Raw genomic sequence first — 18277 nt, 5'->3', positions numbered from 1 at the left:
ACAGGCTCCATTAGTTACCGCCTGTCTGTGACTGCAGTCATAATCATTATGTAACCGGGGTAAGAGCATCAGACAGATACACTCTGTAGTGGCCGCCGGGAAGTGGTTTGTACCCTAATTAAACAAAGGCCGTCTAAGTGTTTACACATGTCGCATCACTGACTAACATCTAAATGATCAGCGGGAGTCAGCAGCACAAACATACATCATAATTCAGTTTGGCAGGTGGAGTGACCAGAGTTATAGTAACTTTTTATAAATTATATTTTCAGTGAAAGTGCTTGTAGAAAGGTAGCATGAGTCTGCGTACAACTCAAGCCATCATTTATGGTTAGTGAGAGACATGGGGAGAGGGAGTTTCAGGGAGGGAGTGATTGTGATGGACTGTGTCAGGGAACACAGGGCTTACAGGCTGCATGATCTCGCCAAATACAACTCCACAAATGGTGTCACTGCAAGATATATATGCATTTGGTGTAGCACATGACTCACTGATATTAAGTATGGTTGTAGTAAGATAACATAATCATTAATAACTAAATATTTAATCAATAAAATAAACATGTCTTTTTACAGCTTATTTGTACTTAAATCATGGCACCTAGCTACTGCAGCAACAGCAGTTGGATATATTTTGGGCAGTAGGTTTGAAAAAGCACACTATTTTTATCAGTTGGTGTAGTCTAAGTCCCTGATACTCAAAAAAAAAAAATGCTAGACTGAATAATAAAATATTTTATTCATTTAACATTGATCAACAGGATAATACAATACAAAAGTGAAACTCATGCCAAAAACCTTTACAAACATCCATCACTGTCTTAAATTAGCAAGCAAACATTCCCTCATGAAGAACACTTCAGCTTTTAGGGAAATGAACATTTTTCAACAAAACAGCAAGAGACTAAAAGTGGGAGTGTGGACTTGGAGTGAGGACTCTTCGGGAAGGGGGCTCGTCCCAACAGCAGTGGACATCCAGTGGACAGCACCACACCACAATGGCTTCTGGAGGTCAATGTCAAATACACAATAAAGACACATAGAGAGACACAGTAGACTTAAGATTGTGTAACGTGCATTCTGAAGTGATATATCTGTGTCATTATATAATAGAATAATTTTTGTCTTTCATATTATCAATAAAAATCACTTCATTTATGTACAACATTTTCTGAAATACTTGCTCTGCCCAAAATCATTGGACGGCGTCAAATGTGGACATCAGGACATTGAACGGGTGAAGGGTAGTGGAACTATGATATCTGAACTGAAGTGAAATATTTTGAAAATAAAAATGGGACTCAAACAATAGAAAAAAAATCAACTGAAAAATCAGATAAAAACAAAATAAAAATATATCAATATCCTTTTTTTAAAACTCCAGAGTACAAGACATACTCCAATGAACCCTCTGTGTTGGGTCGGTGAAACAGTAAAGAGCCGTCATGCTGGCCTCCCTAAAGCATGTTATGAAAGAAACATCAGCTAATTATGCCGGGAATCACTGGGATGGTTGCATAACGGAAGGCCAGAATGTCTGTGGGCAGCTCCAAAAGGCACAGTTTAGGCTCTGTGTCCCGTCTGCTGATCCAAACCCATCGGAGTGCTGTTTTCACCCCTCGTCCAGTGACGTCAGCGGCCACACATGCTGTCTCTTCCTCGCTCGCGCTTCCGTTAAATCAAGCTGTGTCCGACTGAAATTATTTTTTTTTTTTGCCTTTTCATGAAGAGCAGACAGATGGTTTAAAGAAAAAAAAGAACATGGAGGGAGAGAAGATTCCGCCGTGACCATGGATACCATGTGTAAGTGTCAGGAGGCCTGTTCCTATGTGTGGAAGAGACAGTGTAAATATGTCTGTCTGTCTGTCTGTCTGTCTGTCTGTCTGTCTGTCTGTCTGTCTGTCTGTCTGTCTGTCTGTCTGTCTGTCTGTCTGTCTGTCTGTCTGTCTGTCTGTCTGTCTGTCTGTCTGTCTGTCTGTCTGTCTGTCTGTCTGTCTGTCTGTCTGTCTGTCTGTCTGTCTGTCTGTCTGTCTGTCTGTCTGTCTGTCTGTGTGTGTGTGTGAGTGTGCTACAGCATCTCCACATAATTTTCAGGGATTAGGCCCTTCTTCCCCTCCAGCACTCCTTCCAGCCAGCCGGGCTCCCGCGACACAGTCACTGCAGAGAGAGGAGGCGGCATTAGCACGTCATACACACATGTCACTCAAAACGCATTCAGCACTAACACATCACACTCAACAAGGGCCAAGGGAAAACTCTCATAAAGTCTCATGACATGAGGTAATAGAAAGGAACAAAAGAGGAAAACCAAAAAAAAGTCAATAGTGAATTATTCACAATACTGTCGCCTGTCTTTGTCTTCGGCAAGGGACCAACTGGTCCAAGATTTTTTCCCATTGACATGAGGTGACGGCCATTGCATGCCCTGTGTGAAGTGTCTCCACTGCTGAGTAGTTCAATGCTAAGCAACAGCCACCAGACCAAAGCAGGAAGCCATGCTTATGTGGCTTCACAGCTGTGAAAGCTTAAAGAAAAACAAGACTCAAAAGAACTACTAGTCACAGACTTATAGTCAGGCAATGGCAGGTGCTATTTTACTGCCTCAAAGCAGTCTTGCACCTCCCGCACATGTTCGTAGCTTTTGACTTTTAACCGGTAAATTTGTGAGTATGGGAAAATATGAGGGCATCCTACTGGCCAATCAGTAAGAAGTATTATCAGTCACCGCAGATAAGGATGTGGGTGACTACATTTTATTGTTTTACAGTGACTTTAAAGTCTAAATCTTCTAACACAGAGCACCTGCGTCTGCGTCTGCGTCTGCGTCTGCGTCTGCACATGTGCGTGTGTGTCTGTGTCCGTGCTTTTATGGAGGGAGGTGGTTGCCTCCCTCCACCCTCCCACTCCTCTGTCCTTCCCTACCCCTCTACTTCCATCTCTGATAAAGCATCAACCATCCTCTCCACATTTGTTTCCCAGTCCCTGTGGAATCCAATAAAAGGCGCGTGCCACCCTGTCCTGTCCTTTCCTGTCTGGTGCTGTGCTGTCTGGTGCTGGGCTGGGCTGAGCAGGCAGAGTGATAACGGAGGGCTAACACTCACCATTTTGGAAGATTGCGCCGGCCTGGAAGGAGAGCTCCGAGTCATGCTCCGCCTCACAGGGGTAGACGGCCTTGGCCTTCTGCGTGCTGACACTGAGAAATGGAGGCAATCAGTGAGGGGGAGAAACCCTGCCTTACAGCCCAGCCTTCAATCAAGAACACCGTCACCCTCCACAGTGTGTGTGTGTGTGTGTGTGTGTGTGTGTGTGTGTGTACATGTGTACAACAACTGCAGCCTACAAGAGGTATTGTTGGGTAATCAACACGTTCAATCTACAAAAATATCTTCCTGCACCCCCCCTCTCTCTGTTTGTGTGTGCGTGTGCGTGTGTGTGTGTGTGTGTGTGTGTGTGTGTGTTTGCATATTTGTCTGTAAATGTTCAGAATTGCATACAGAGGCTGTATGGCTGTTTGGTCTCTGCTGGAGTCTTTTCCCAACACTAAATCCATGAGGTGTGCACCACACACAGGAAGGAACACTGGGGAGGATGGATACCTACTGGGCATCAGAGTAAGAATGGATGGTTGGGGGGAGAACTAATTGAGCTCCAGGAATAATGTCAATGGAAGATCTAATAATCTTAATGTACCAGTTTACGTTCACTAATATCCGGGTCTCAGTGTCAAAGCCACGGTAATTATGCTTCGGAGCCATCTTGCCACAAGTGATGATTTATAATGGGATCTCTTTAGTACAAAAAGAAGCTGGTCTTTGGCTACCTGGCTGACTGATAAATATTTCATGGGTTTCCTGAGAGCAACAACAGTGCGTTTGAGACAGAGACAGGCAGAGCACAAACACCTCCACTCCACAAAAAAACAGACAGCTTGGTGCAATGGATGGATGCCAAGGCAGACAATATTTACATACAACAAAACAGCAGGGAGGGGATGGGCAACATAAGCCATATTTGTAGGCTGCACCCTCTGTTCCTCTCTTCACTAGGGTTGATGGGATTGCTCAAGAAGGGGACACTACATGTCCCCCAACCCTGAAATATGGAATATGTAGACTTGGAGCTGGGGCTGATCTTAACCATCACTTTTCACGTATTTTCAAAAGTGTGAATGTACTGTGTTTAACATCCCAAATAGTCCAAATGTGGAAATGTAATAATGAGTAAGATGATAAATGTCTTTGTAACAGGAAGCAAATTAGGAAGGTTTGAAGTTAATTAGGCTGCCCAGAACCATTTGTGATGTGTTTGAAATGGACACATTTGTCAGACTGGTGTTAATCTATGTCTCTTCAGCCAAATATCAGCTATTCTATGTTTCGGCTATATTTGGAAGAAACCTTTGATGGCCCCTTTAAACAGCTATACACTTGACACAAGCACAAAAAAAAACTGAATTGTCAGAAAGTACATTACAAACAGACAAAGAGTGTCTTTAAGAGAAAGCCTTGAAAGTAAAACCCACAGCACACACAGCATGCTGCAGTGAAGCCCATGCAGCCCCACACACACCAGTCCAAGGACTGTGCTACTCTGCTGACCTTCCTTCATACTGGAAGCTCTGGGAAGTGGAGTGCATTAGTGGAGTGGAGAGAAGTCCACAGGTGACTCACCTCTCCTCCGCCGGCTCGCCGTCCGTGACTCCTCTTGGGGCTCTGCTGGGGGACACCAGAGGCGGTCCTGAGGTAGCAGAGGCAGAGATGGTCCACAGGGCCATGGCAGAGCACAACCTACACACAAAACACACACTTTTACTCACAACTAGATCTCACCAATTCCTGCAGTCGGCATCAAAGGTAACCACATTTTAGTGGCTGAGCATGCATGCACACAAACAGATGCACATATACACTCACATAGACATACAGACAAGCAGATACCAGTTAGGGACAGACTGTGTTCCCACGCATAATCTCTATAAAACAAGGCAGTGGCAGAGAGGGTTGCAGTCCTAAGATGTGCTGGTGTGGGTCGGTATGATATGAACATGTGAGAGCCAGAGAGTGAGTCCGTAATTGTGTTTATTTCTTGGTGAGAATGTGTGTGTTCATTTGTATTTATTTCTTAGTGAGAATGTGTGTGTTCATTTGTGTTTATTTCTTAGTGAGTATGTGTGTGGTCATTTGTGTGCAGTGCTGCTGTGCACTCTAAATGTGGTCAGGATTGGTGCTGCTGGAGTCGAAGTCGACACGTCCAGAAGCCAAGGGCTCACCAAACATTCCCATCCCTCTACTGACTACTGACAGCCCTAGCCTCCCCTCAAAACAGTTTTTTCCTCCCTCCCACCTCTCGCTCACTCTCACACTTCTCTCTCCTATTCTCCCTTCTCCATGCCCTTATTGCAGCTCGAACACTACCAACCACCAAAACCATCTAATACTGAAGCTACATGCAGTGAAGCTAATAAAACAATGCCCTCCTATAGTACATATCCTTATTACTATTTTATGCCTGAATGAGCGAAAACCTAACAGCAGAAAGTGCAAACATGATGAACAAGGATGGGGTGATAAAGGGAATTGACTTGTCATAAAAAAAAGAATCGTCACCATAAAGTTTAATTTTAACACTTGATAATAAAACACTCTGGAGTAGCGAAGCATATTTAATGTGAAATCAAACTCAGCTTCACTTCATCTTCATCTCTGCCCTTCGTCTCCATCCTCCTGCCTGTGTCTCGATCCCTACAGCCACCCTCACTCTCAGAGCTGGCCTCTCTCTCGCCTTCTCCTCCCTTTCTTTACCCTTTCTTTGATCATCTGCTGAGCTCAACTACCAACTCTAACCTGAAGCTGCTGTAGCTTTGGGAAAACCAGACTGCTATGATTTCTGGTGAGCTTCTCTGATAGGAAAGTTAACTCTAAAACAAGGGCGTAAATAACACAGCTCAGTGGATGTGCTCTGTTTGGATGGAGGAAGAAACTACAGTCTTTACAATATTTGGGTGAAAAAAACAGAGCAGATTCAAATGCATACATACAGTACACGTATAACAACCTTCCCCAAGAAGACAGAAACAAACAGAAGCATGGCAGCGAGCGAGTGCAGAGGAAGAGGGTGAGAGCGCCTCAGGGAGCCAGAGAAACCTAGAGAAAGGCTTAGTTAACCGAGGGAGGAAATCAAAGAGACAGCCAGGCAGACAAATATGGAGTTAGAGAGGAGGAGGCAGGAGAGAGACAGGAGGGAGACAAAAGAAACAGGACAGAGAGAAGAAATGAGATAGGGAGAGAGGAAAAGACAGGAAGAGAGAGGAAAAAACAGGGAGAGAGAGAAGGAGAGGAAAAGACAGGGGGAGAGATCGAGGAAAAGACAGGGAGAGAAAGGGAGAGAAAAAGACAGGAAGAGAGAGAGAGGAAAAGATAGGGGGAGAGAGAGGGAGAGAGAGAGGAAAAGACAGGAATAGAGAGAGAGGAAGAGGTAAAGACAGGGGGAGAGAGGTAGAGGAAAAGACAGGGAGAGAGAGAGGAAGATAGGGGGGGGGGAGAGAGAGAGGGAGTCGGCGTCAGACGGCTAGGACAGTAGATGAGTGCGGGTGATTAATGGTTCTGCAGTCGGTGAGCAGCAGCAGCATGAGGCTCCAGCTCACTGCAGTGCAGCACAGACTCACATTAACCCTCTGACACAGGCCTGCTGCCTGCTGCCAGCTCTCTCTGTCTGTCTGTCTGTCTGTCTGTCTGTCTGTCTGTCTGTCTGTCTGTCTGTCTGTCTGTCTGTCTGTCTGTCACACACAGTCTCTCTCTCCCGCAAAACACACATACACACACACACACACACACACACACACACAGTAACACAAATTATGCAAATGAGGAATCTAATATAAAACTTGTTTGACCAATTTAAAAGTTTAATTTTCCAAAATCCATGCATCTAATATGATCTATAATTATTCACTGTATTTTGCTGAATGCAGATTTTGAATTGAAATTATTTTCACCGTAGTTACCCTGGCAACTAAGTGAACAGCAGAGAAAATGTGTTCTTTTTTTTTTAAAACTAAAATTGCTTCCACAATTACAACTAGGCCAGAGGAAAGAAAATTACTCTCATCTAACGGTCCGTAAAAATAGCTCTGTTGACTAAACCAAGTATTACCGGCTATTTTCATTTTCTCCAATGGATCTTTAGTTTTTGACTTAGAGGGTTACTGTAGGGGTACACGTGCACAGTAAAGGATGAAACACATCTGCTCAATGTGGAACAGAAAACAGCTCTGGGATCAGCCAAAAGTGTCCAAATGAAATGTAAATTCTCCATAAGACAACACATGTCTCATTAAGTGAAGTACAACAGCGCTGTGAGGACAGGCACAAGGGTCCGGACCCTTTGCAGCTGGACATCGGATCCCGTGGCTTAGACACTGTTTGCATGGTGCCATGTCAGACATGTCAATAACCTGGATGGCCCAACTTTCCTAAAGCTTAAAATGGTGTTGCCATCGGTGTGCTGGTAAAGTGGGCCATGGGATAAACTGGTCACAAAGAGATAATTCTGGAACAAACTCTATGAATTCACTGAGTGACCCACACACACACACACACACACACACACACACACACACACACACACACACACACACACACACACACACACACACACACACACACACACACACACACACACACACACACACACACACACACACACACACACACACACACACACACACACACACACACACACACACACACTGCCAGAAGATGACCAGAGCCTCACACATGAACCTGCACCATGGGAAACGTCTTTGTAGTTAATTATAATAATTTCTACAGCAGGTAATAACACCCACAATAATTTACCACATTTCATTGCCCTTAAAGTATTTTTAAATTCCCAAGCATTATGTACGTAACCATCCATTTTCACAGTTTATTTCATTGGAGACTAGTGAGGTAGAAAACAACTTTTAGGCACACGCCAAAAAATCCCTTTAGAAAAGCCAGTCAGACACAATTAACAGCTTCAAGTGGCACTAGGACGGTTTATTGTGTTTAGGAGCAGACCATAGCACATCATCGCTAGCACTGGAAAAGATTTAGAAGGCGACACACAGGCGGCATGACACCCGCTGGCACACAGCAAGGAGGGCCTCCCCTAAAGGACAGCAGCCCTAGCAGGGGTAAACAAGATAAACATGTCGTCATGTCGACAGCGTTTACAGGGGCAACTGCACAGCCACCTGTCCTGCCTGCAAATGAGAAGTCAGATTTATAGTACAGCATGGCGACGATCCTCCTCTCTCCTCCAGCAGAAGGAGCAGACATGGAGGAGGAGGAGGAGGAGGATGGCTGTTACATAATGTAAGTTGGCTGGAGGAGTCAAGCCCCTAGATATATTGTTAAGAAACTGCCATGACTACAATTGACTCGTGTCCAAAAAGAATGGCTTTTTTTCCCCAGGTAAAGTTTTGGTACTTTCATTTTTTCCACTCTAAAACTTTTCTATATCTTCTGCATGACAGTGAGCTGGAGAAAGTGTGTGTGAATGAGAGAGGCAGACCGATATGGACAAACAGACAGGACAACAGTGATAGAGAGAAGGAGAATAAGTTCATTCCAAGGTGCCTCTGCAGTATATGACAGCACAAGGACCACATTTTATCCTGCACCATCAGCATTCAACACAAGCCCCGCAGCTAGAAGTCACTCTCAAGGGCTGGGCTTAGATAGCAGCTCGCCAGACAGACAGACAGACAGGCACTGTGACAGACAGACAAAATGATAGATGGTCTGAAAAAGGAATCAAGAGAGCGAGAAAGAGTAAGAATATGCCAAGTGTCTTGTTTTGTGTCGTAATAAGGAAAGGAAAGCCCTGAGAGGGGAAACAAAAGCAATGAAACTAAGAAAAACTAAAACAGACCACTATTCCATAGGTAGAGTGAATCTGTTTTCAGCACTTTTTTTTTTTAAAAGCAGTAGCCTTTGAATTTGTAGATGATGATGAACTTATGGTTCTGCTCTATAGAAACAAATGTTTGCGTCCGATCAAATATAATAAATACAAAAAAATATATAATAAAGAAAACTGTGTATGAACTCTGTGTAGCTGACATGCTGCAACCAGTACGTGTGACCATAGAACTTAGCCTGCATGGTTTGGCAGGTAAGCACACATATGCCCAGAAGCAGGACAGGCTCTCTCTTACCCGGGGCTGTCGGGGCTTGGCGTGGCGTGGCTGGTGTCGTGGGGGTTTTTGGCCTTCTGTGGGGGGGTCCCAGAGGAGTGTGAGGAGACCGAGTCGTTACTGCCTAGGGAGGCCTCATCAGGAGCTGGGGGGGCGCTTTCACTCCCCACAGACACTGAACAAACACACAGATGGCACAAGTTCAGGATGGATCGTACCACTTTACATTGCATTACATTCACTCAAGAATCAACTCACTTTTGCTCTTTTTGGAAAAGGTCATGTCTTTCATGCACCATGACAGAGATAGGATAGCATACATTCTTAACTACAGAACTCTTACTTGACCATAGGTGTGTCAATAACATCTAAATGTAAAGTGTAAATAATGTACCTGAGGCCATCTTTTCATAAATATAATTCATACACTTGAAGAAATGTTATGCCCTTCCTGAGAATGTTTGCTTCACATGGCTTAACATCATATGCCAACAGTATTTTGATTTCTATCCTTGGAAATATATAATATAAGTATACTAGACAAACTGTAGTGCTGAAGGGATGTTATTTAGTGATCAGTATAAGAGTCTGTTTGTAAACATGCCTAAGGAATATACAATTCCTCACATACCTGAAGAGAAATTATTTTTGAGTGACAATTGGTGAATCTTTTTTGACCATTTTCTTTTATTTTGGGAGGGAATACAATTGTACATAACTCTTTTGTCAGCTAATATTAGCATTGCAAAGATTTGCTCTTTTAGCTGAAGACTCAGTGCACATTCAATTAATCATCTCTGTAGCAGTTTCAGAGTTATGCAGTGCTGGGCACAGCTGTGTGGATTCAATGCTTCTTCACACAGAGCCTTAAGAACCAAGTTACTGAACTTAAATTAAAACTTTGTGTGTGTGTGTTGGTGTGCAATATTTGTTTTGTGAGAAAAAGGATCTTGTCATTTAACGTTACCATATTTTTAAGACATTTGTTCCAGCTCATTTCTATCCCCCACACGCTGAGGCAATGTGTACTTCCATCATTCAGTGGCATCTACAGATATACTCATGTCTTTAAAAACATACTAGCTCAGCTTTAATTAGCTTTAGTTTGTCTTTGGCCTCATCAAACGGCAGTCTTCAAAATCCAATACAATCTAATGTTAGAACAAGTTGAGGCTCAAATCTGTTAAAATTATTATTGGTACGGATCTGTGACAAAAGTGCCTTCAAGTCCACGCCCCTGTGTTCAAGTGAACTGGAGGTTTCGATTTCCTGTCATGCACAATTTTAATAAATTGATTATAGTCAGTAATTTTAATCAATTTATATCACAAAGTAACTGACTAAAGATACGGCTTACACTGACGATGCTGTTCCCAGAAGGGAGTGCCAGCAGCCAGAGGTGTCTGCACAGAGCAGAGCCCAATTGCCCCATCATCGACTTAGAGCCCAATTGCCCCCGCATCGACTAAGCACCACACAAGGATTCACTTCAGCATTCTTTTGTCCCTCTCCACTGATAAATAGCTAATGCTGATAATCCCTAATGCTACAGAATGGCGATAAACCATACAGAGAGAAATCTATTCATTCAACAACCATTCCAGACTGATAATATTCAAACTAATGGAACAGAATCTAATTCTGTTCCAATAGTGCACAAACTATAGTTTCATTTCTGTGCCAAAAGTAAAACCATTTCTGTACTGAGGAAAGTTAGCTTTAGCCAATGACACCCCCCCTTCCAGCTAAACTGCTCAGAATATATTCACAAACATAGTGTTGCCTCCATTCAAAAAGGTGTATTTCTGTTTTTTCAAATAAAATTTTTAATTTCTACATTTCTATATATTTTACTACCAGTGACTGACCAATGTTGGACAATAACAAGGGAAATACATATTTAGCTTCTCTGATTGATACCTGTCCCAGGTGACAGGCTCTTGCGTTGGACTGTGCTAGTTTGGAAAATATTAAAATGACTGGGGATGCCAATCCATCACTCATTCCAGGTCTGTATAACACGGCCATGATGAAGGAGGTGGTGGTGGCCACCTCAACTCTGCTTTGACAAGTTATTCATTCCACAGACAGCCGGTGAGGCTGGAATAAGCCTGAGTGATACATATGTGTGAGGTGGGTGATGCTGGTGTTCCTCACACCACGTCCCTGCTGACTGCTGCTTCCCTCAGCTGTTGGATTCAGCTGCACAATGACCAACCAAAAGTAGTGAAGTAAAAGTAGTGAAGTAATGACTGAGTCGGACAGGACATGAAGGCCACATGCCTCTATGTGTGGAGGCTCAGGGCAGCCCAGTGGTTTGGTACCTGTCTGGATGTCCAGCGCCTGAGGGTTGTACACAGCGAGGGGTCTGTTCTGGCGACCCAGCTTCTTGGACTGGCGTGTGGGGGCTGAGAAGGCCGTTGTTGAGGGGCACTCGCTGGGGATATCACCGAAAATCTGGAAACACAAGTTATCTATGTGAGTGCTGACAGTGTTCTGTTAAGACTGTAGATAGTTTGGCTTTTGGCCCTTATTCTTTGATTTCCCAGGCCCCAGCAAAACCAATGGACATGCACAGGTCTCAAAAGGGAGAGCGATGCAGGCTTCACTGTTGAAGACAGCGAGGCAGAAAGCAGAGGCTGAAATCTGAGATTGCTGGGAAACATGTTTTTTTGCATTTTTTTTGTCCTTTTTTCCCCCCTATGACACTGTCCTGCGAATTCCTTCTTCCCGTTTCATTTTCCTCCCTCCCTTCATTTCACTTTCCCACACCCACTCCCCTTTCCTCTTTCTCTACCACTCAATGATTCTCCTTATCCTTTTTTCCCCATTTCTCTCCTCTTGATGCTTCTTCTCTGTCTCTTTTTCCATCTTTCTTCAGCACAGATGGATCAGAATGCAGAGAGCTGTCTGTTCACAGCATCTGGGGCTATCGACAGCCTGGAGACTCACACAAGAAGCTAATATCTGTCTGAGACAGTGAGAGAGAGGGAGACAGTAAGTGTGTGTGTGTGTGTGTGTAAGAGTGAAACAGTGAGAGATAGAGGGAGACAGTAAGTGTGTGTATGTGTTTGTGTGTCAGAGAGAGACAGAGATAGAGAGAGTGGGATAGTGTGTGTGTGTGTGTGTGTGTGTGTGTGTGCGTGTCAGAGTGAGACAGAGATAGAGAGAGTGGGATAGTGTGTGTGTGTGTGTGCGTGTGCGTGTGCGTGTGCGTGTGCATGTGTGTCAGAGTGAGACAGAGATAGAGAGAGTGGGATAGTGTGTGTGTGTGTGTGTGTATGTGTGTATATGTCTGTGTGTGTGTGTGTGTGTGTGTGTGTGTGTGTGTGTGTGTGTGTGTGTGTGTGTGTGTATGTGTATGTGTGTATATGTGTGTGTGTGTGTGTGTGTATATGTGTGAGTGTGTGTGTGTGTGTGTGTGTGTGTGTGTGTGTGTGTGCGAGAGAAAGAAAGAAAGAAAGAAAGAAAGAAAGAAAGACAGAAAGAGAGAGAACACAACAGACCAACCAGACCAACAGAGAGAGACTCAGAGAGTTGGACAGATAGAGCAGCAGGCTGCCAAGTCATTGCTCTGAATCTCAGACTGCATCTCTCCTCAGTCTCACTGTACTGTAACGGTACAGAATATTAAACCTCCCTCTTCCCCCCTCTAACTCCGGCTCCACTCCACTCCACACATCGCACTGAGGCTGTAGAGGTGAGGCTACAACGTTTTCCAGGTGTTATTTCTATTTAATTTTGTTTATTTTTTCATTTTATTTCAAATTGATACAGAGCAGAGAACTGTGCTCAAATGTCAGCTACGATGCATCCCCAGTCTAGACATTGTTTTAAAAAAGAGCTTTGTAAACAGACTTACCTGCTTTCCCATTTAATTAGAGTGCTTTCATTTTCGGAATATCAGAATTAACACTGAGAGATTTTTTTATTATGTAGTGAGGAGGTAGTGTTTGTCTTATGAAATGCAGACAGAACAGTTGGCAGATTAGGAGTTAATCTCATTTATCCATTCTTTTGGTGACATTTAGAGCAGATTAAAACTGTTATTGAAATAAACTCATTTGTTAAATTAAAAGAAAGAACAAACTTGTGTTGTTTCCTACAACAGACGGCAAAGGCAAACACCCACTGGCGGCGTCTGACATGCGCCAATGCTAGTGGTGTTTACAACACTGTTGGATTTCTTGAGCACCAGGTCCATAGAAACGGCTTTGTTTTCAATTAAACCCACATAGTTTTACCATTCTCAGCTCTTTAAATTTAACTTTTCTGGCACTGTAGGTAAAAAGCCTGACTGTTCATTCCTTGGCAACCATTGGCACCAATAACCAAAACTAACTAAGGTTACCCAGTTATAGCAGAAGTTGGCTAATAAATAAATTGCAATGAAACGCTGTGTTTCTGTCATTGTTATACTTTGAACTATTACTTAATAAAGTCTTGTTTTCACCATTTTGACTGGATTGCTGTTAATGGGTGTTTTAGGTTTATAACATTTTAGAATGGTGCACTCCATGGCGCTCCAATGAATGTTGCTGCCTGTGGGCGTTGGCCTTTTGACTGTGGACTGTCCTCTGGGTATGTGACTATGAGAAAACACACGGCTCCCCCTACTGGACACAAGCTGACACTTCACTGAATCAGAATTAAAACAAGGCAGAGGAGTCTGTCTGTGTGACACACACACACACACACACAGACCCAGACCCAGACCCAGACCCAGACCCAGACCCAGACCCAGACCCAGACACACACACACACACACACACACACACACACACACACACACACACACACACACACGGTGGCAGCTCTGTATGCTTTAGTTTGTTACTGATAATATGGCTTAATGTAAAGCAACATTGCATTAGTTATATCCATATAACTATTCTCATACACCAACACACACATACAAATTCACCTACCTTTTCATGCTGCTCAATGAGGATCTCCACAACTATGTTCTGAAACTTGAGATCCATGATGGCGGCCACAGTTTCCTCCTCGGGGCGCATGAGTGTGGGGCCAAAGACCACGCCCAGATTCGCCACGGTCATCAGATTCTGCTTACTGTGGGCTGCCACACTGAAAGACAACACAAACCGAGAAAGACAGAGTCAGAATCAAATCAAACTTTATTTGTACGGCGCATTTCATACCAGGAGGTAACACAATGCGCCACACAGAAGGAAAAATGGGGGGGTTGGGGGTTTACAAACAGTTGTAAAGACACACAGATTTTCCGGAGATAAATAAACAGGAAATTACGTATTAACCACACTGGCATCCTAAAACAACAGAAAGCGTCCCATACTGGGCATCAGGGATTCGGAGTAGCAGTGTAGACCAGAGCCGCTGAGTAGGAGCCGAGTCTGACTAGGACACGCATGAGCGTGAAAGTATCCTGGCACAGAGGAATGTGCTAGGAAAGTATTGGACTCTGTCTCCTGTACCTGTCTCTTCTCTTGATCACTGACCTCTACAGAGTCCTCTTTGAGTGCTTTGATATGGGCTCTTCGTGAGTGGATCTGATGTGGGTCATTAAAAGAGAAATTAGCTCGACTTTGGCCAGATCTGCGAGCGCTGCCAAGAGTGATGGGGCAGACAGTAGTCCTGAGGACACAGGGGGCATGGCAGCATTTCATCTTTTATCATTGTGAAATATATGGCTGATTTAAGTGGTCGACTCTTTGGCCCGCATATCCTTTTGTTGACCTTTCTAACAATTTAATGAATCACTGTAGACACATTCTTGGACTATAACACAAGACGACACTTTGTTTTCATTCCGAAACAAAGCACACAAAAGATCATAAAAGACTCCCAATCGCTTGCTATACTGATTAAATGTATAGACATTACAACAAAATGTAAGCACACCGTAATTTGGAATCACAGAAAGAAAAAAAATCTCACACACTGTCAAAACAGCCTTACAGCTGTTCAAACATAAATCCCTCCTGTAAAGGAAGAACGTTGATATGAAAAGCAGTACACTCCAAAGCCGACATTTAGAAAAGTCTCTCTTTGGTTTGTGCTGTTCCGTCGATTTGATCTCCTATGACTGGGATTTGTCTTAAAAGTTGCTCTGATCTGATGGTTTAAGCAAAAGAAGTCAGTGAAATGTGAAATGTTTTAAAACGAGGGATTTGAAGATAAAGTTCTCTCTGGCTGCTGCAATGAATCACCTCTCCAACCCTGTTTCAGATAACAGACAGCGACCTGCTCTCCTCTTCAGCCTTTTTTCACTCATTCCACAAACCAGACACGGAGCCAGAACAGTAGAGAAGAAGTGGGGGTACATTTCCCGGCGGATAACCCTAATTTTATTTTAAATTTGGGGGCCTAAACTGACACTAAATTCCCTTTTTACATTTCTATTAAATGCAGCGGCCCAAATTTCAGAACGCCAGAGGGAAAGAGATTATGTGCTTATCTCCAATTTGCTCCTTTTAAAAATAAAAGGTGAAAAAGCAGGGCCAGGGTAAACCGTTGTAATGTTAGCTAACATTATTTGGAAAACGCTTATCCCGTCTAATCTCGCAGAAAAGAGGAAGGTTGCGTAACTTTGAGCCGTTTGGTAGGTTTCTCTTAATCCCTGGAAGTAGGAGCAAGGCTGCAGTCTGGTCATTGTGCTTCACTTGCAGCGAAACAGGGGGATAGCAAAGGAGGACAGAGATGGAGAGAAAGAGAGATATGTGAATTGAAGATGGACAGATGCAGAGGTAGACAGACAGAGGGAAACTGAGCTTCCTGTTCTGTGTAACCTCTCTCTCTTCCCCACGGACATCTGTCACTGAGGGGGCGTGCTGTTGCTGGGCGACGAGGGGTAGCCTTCAGAAAAGTCTGCTCTGTGTGTAAGAGCAAGAAAGAGAGAATGTGTGGGAGAGAGATAGAGAGAGAGAGAGAGAGAGAGAGAGAGAGGGAGGGAGGAGAAAGTGAGAGAAGATGTGAAAGAGGGAATGCAGCAGAAAATACAGTAGGGGCTAGAGAAATTCTGCTCTCAGGAACTCAGGAATAAGAAAGCCCAACAAAGGACCACGGGAAGATGGTTTCATTTCTTTTTTAACAATGAAAGAACTACAAAATGAACCATCTAAAAATAAAAGGGCCAGACAACAATACAAAATAGCAAGGTAATCCATTTGCGCTGGCACAGAACTAACTTTAAACAACTCAGCTGACTTCATGCCTTATCCAAAATGGAGCAGAACAGCCAGAGGATTCAGTCCATAACCCAGGGGTCTGCAAGAAAGAGCTCAAGGGTCTATACAAGCCTGCTGCCATGACTGAGGGCAGGGTACATAGATCTTATTACAATTATAATTGTTAAATGACTGCAAAACCATATGAGTGGAGAACTATCAAAGTTTAAACCATTTTCAGGAGTGACACCAAACCAAATACAAATTTAACTGACCGTTAAGAACAGTTTCCTTTTTCACTTTAGTCAAAAGCTTATCAACATATGTAATTTTCAAAAAAGTTCTCAGATAAATGCCAGCAAACACAGGAGGTGCTGACCTTGACTTACTGATGCAGTCAGTACTGACGCAATCATTTCAGTGACGTATAGAAAAGCCTCAATATGGTAGCTGGAACAAGAAGTCGTTTCCGAATTCACAACATAGGAAGATGTGAAAGATAAGTATATGAAAAAAAAAATCTAATGTGTAATAATTTAAACAGATTATAAAAAATATCCATGATTACATTATTCATGCATCTTACTGTTGAATGTAATGCTCCTGCAAATATCCACAAGCATTTGGCCAAAATGTATTTCACAGCAAATTCTACATACAAACAAAAGAACGCAACAACCTGGCTTTATTTCCACACGGCTTCACAGGAGATGCTTCTATAAGCTGAAGTCCTCACAGAGATCAAACAAGGATGCGGGAGGGTGAACAGCCTGTGGCGGAGTACCATCACTATCGTTAAGTGGGGTCTGCCTGTCATACCAACAAGCCTGGCTCTTTGGTGAAAAGGTGCAAGGTCATTACCGTTGTCTAGCAGATCTTACATGGATACAGGGGTGTCTGTAGCAGTTCAGCAAGTATTCCCTCCATATGAGGGCAACTGCCACCAGAAGAGGAAGTGAGAGGAGGAAGAGATGTGGAGAGAGAGGGACAGAGACGGAGGGGAGAAGCAGACAGTGAACCTTTAACAGAAGACATTCCGGCTGCTACTCACGTTGCGAGGTGCTTCATGAGCAGTCCCAGCACCAGCCTGTTCCTCTCGGGGAGTTTGTGCACCAGGCAGTGGATGGCCTGCAGACGGGGCTCAGGGCTGCCAGATTCTGAGGAAAGGCAGGAACACACACAGACATGACAACAGAACTGGGAGACTCCTGACAGACGGACATCCCACACATGAGATCATGACCATGTATTCTCACATATTGTTCAACTGTTTAAGGGCCGAAAATCACAGGCAGGCCAAAAAGCTCCATGTTCTTTTTATGCTCTTAGTGTGTACATCTGACGAGTTTCTGTGAACCTATGCCAGATTCAAGTGTCAGTGTGATGTCAAACAAAAGTGTTGAATTTCTCTAAGATATTCAAGTGTGAAAGTAAAGCACATCTACAGGATACAGCCCAAAAATGATGACTGAGCAAGCTGATATGGTACACCTCAAGTCACTTACACCCCAGAACTGTCATAGTCACAGAAAACTCTCCCCTACAAGCACAGGTCATGGGGTTTAAAGCTCTTTAGCTGGTTGCCCTGGTCCCCACCTGCATGTGTGTGCTTTTGGCCGCCCACACAAACCAACTGAGTTACAGCAGGAGTGACAGCTGCTGGAGCAGAGTCAAATACTGCCTATAGCTGCTGATATGCCCAGCCAAGTATTACTCACAAATCCATTTTTTCCATCTTTCATCATAACAGCATTACATGCTGCTGATAAACATACATAGGCCTCAGTCCAACCTCAGATCACATGCAAGCTTCATCTTAAAGAGCAACAAGATCTCTTCTCATGGCGGGGTTTAATCTCTGGCAGTCGCAGTAAATACAACATCAATAACCAACTGAACAAATGGCCATTATGTGTATTAACGGTACACATATATTCAGAATTGGTAC

At 43.7% G+C, this 18277-nt stretch overlaps 1 protein-coding gene across 2 annotated transcripts in view; it reads right to left on the bottom strand.

Annotated features, from left to right (window-relative positions):
* Positions 1 to 729: 729 nt before the first annotated feature.
* arhgap10 (Rho GTPase activating protein 10) overlaps positions 730 to 18277 on the bottom strand; it is a 55544-nt gene continuing 37996 nt past the window's right edge. The window contains exons 17-23 of one of the 2 annotated variants that reach the window (XM_080837723.1): positions 17381 to 17486; positions 14110 to 14269; positions 11506 to 11638; positions 9203 to 9356; positions 4671 to 4787; positions 3102 to 3193; positions 730 to 2157 (exon numbers count right to left, since the gene is read on the bottom strand). In XM_080837723.1, the coding sequence (XP_080693849.1) occupies positions 2069 to 2157; positions 3102 to 3193; positions 4671 to 4787; positions 9203 to 9356; positions 11506 to 11638; positions 14110 to 14269; positions 17381 to 17486 (851 nt within the window). In that variant the 3' untranslated portion in view covers positions 730 to 2068. The remainder of the gene's footprint in view (positions 2158 to 3101; positions 3194 to 4670; positions 4788 to 9202; positions 9357 to 11505; positions 11639 to 14109; positions 14270 to 17380; positions 17487 to 18277) is intronic. The other variant, XM_080837724.1, reaches the window with a different exon arrangement.

The sequence above is a fragment of the Sprattus sprattus genome (genome assembly GCF_963457725.1).
Source record: "Sprattus sprattus genome assembly, chromosome: 4".
NCBI lineage: Eukaryota > Metazoa > Chordata > Actinopteri > Clupeiformes > Clupeidae > Sprattus > Sprattus sprattus.
The sequence above is the reverse complement of the archived record's forward strand: the minus strand, read 5'-3'. Positions and strand labels throughout refer to the sequence as shown.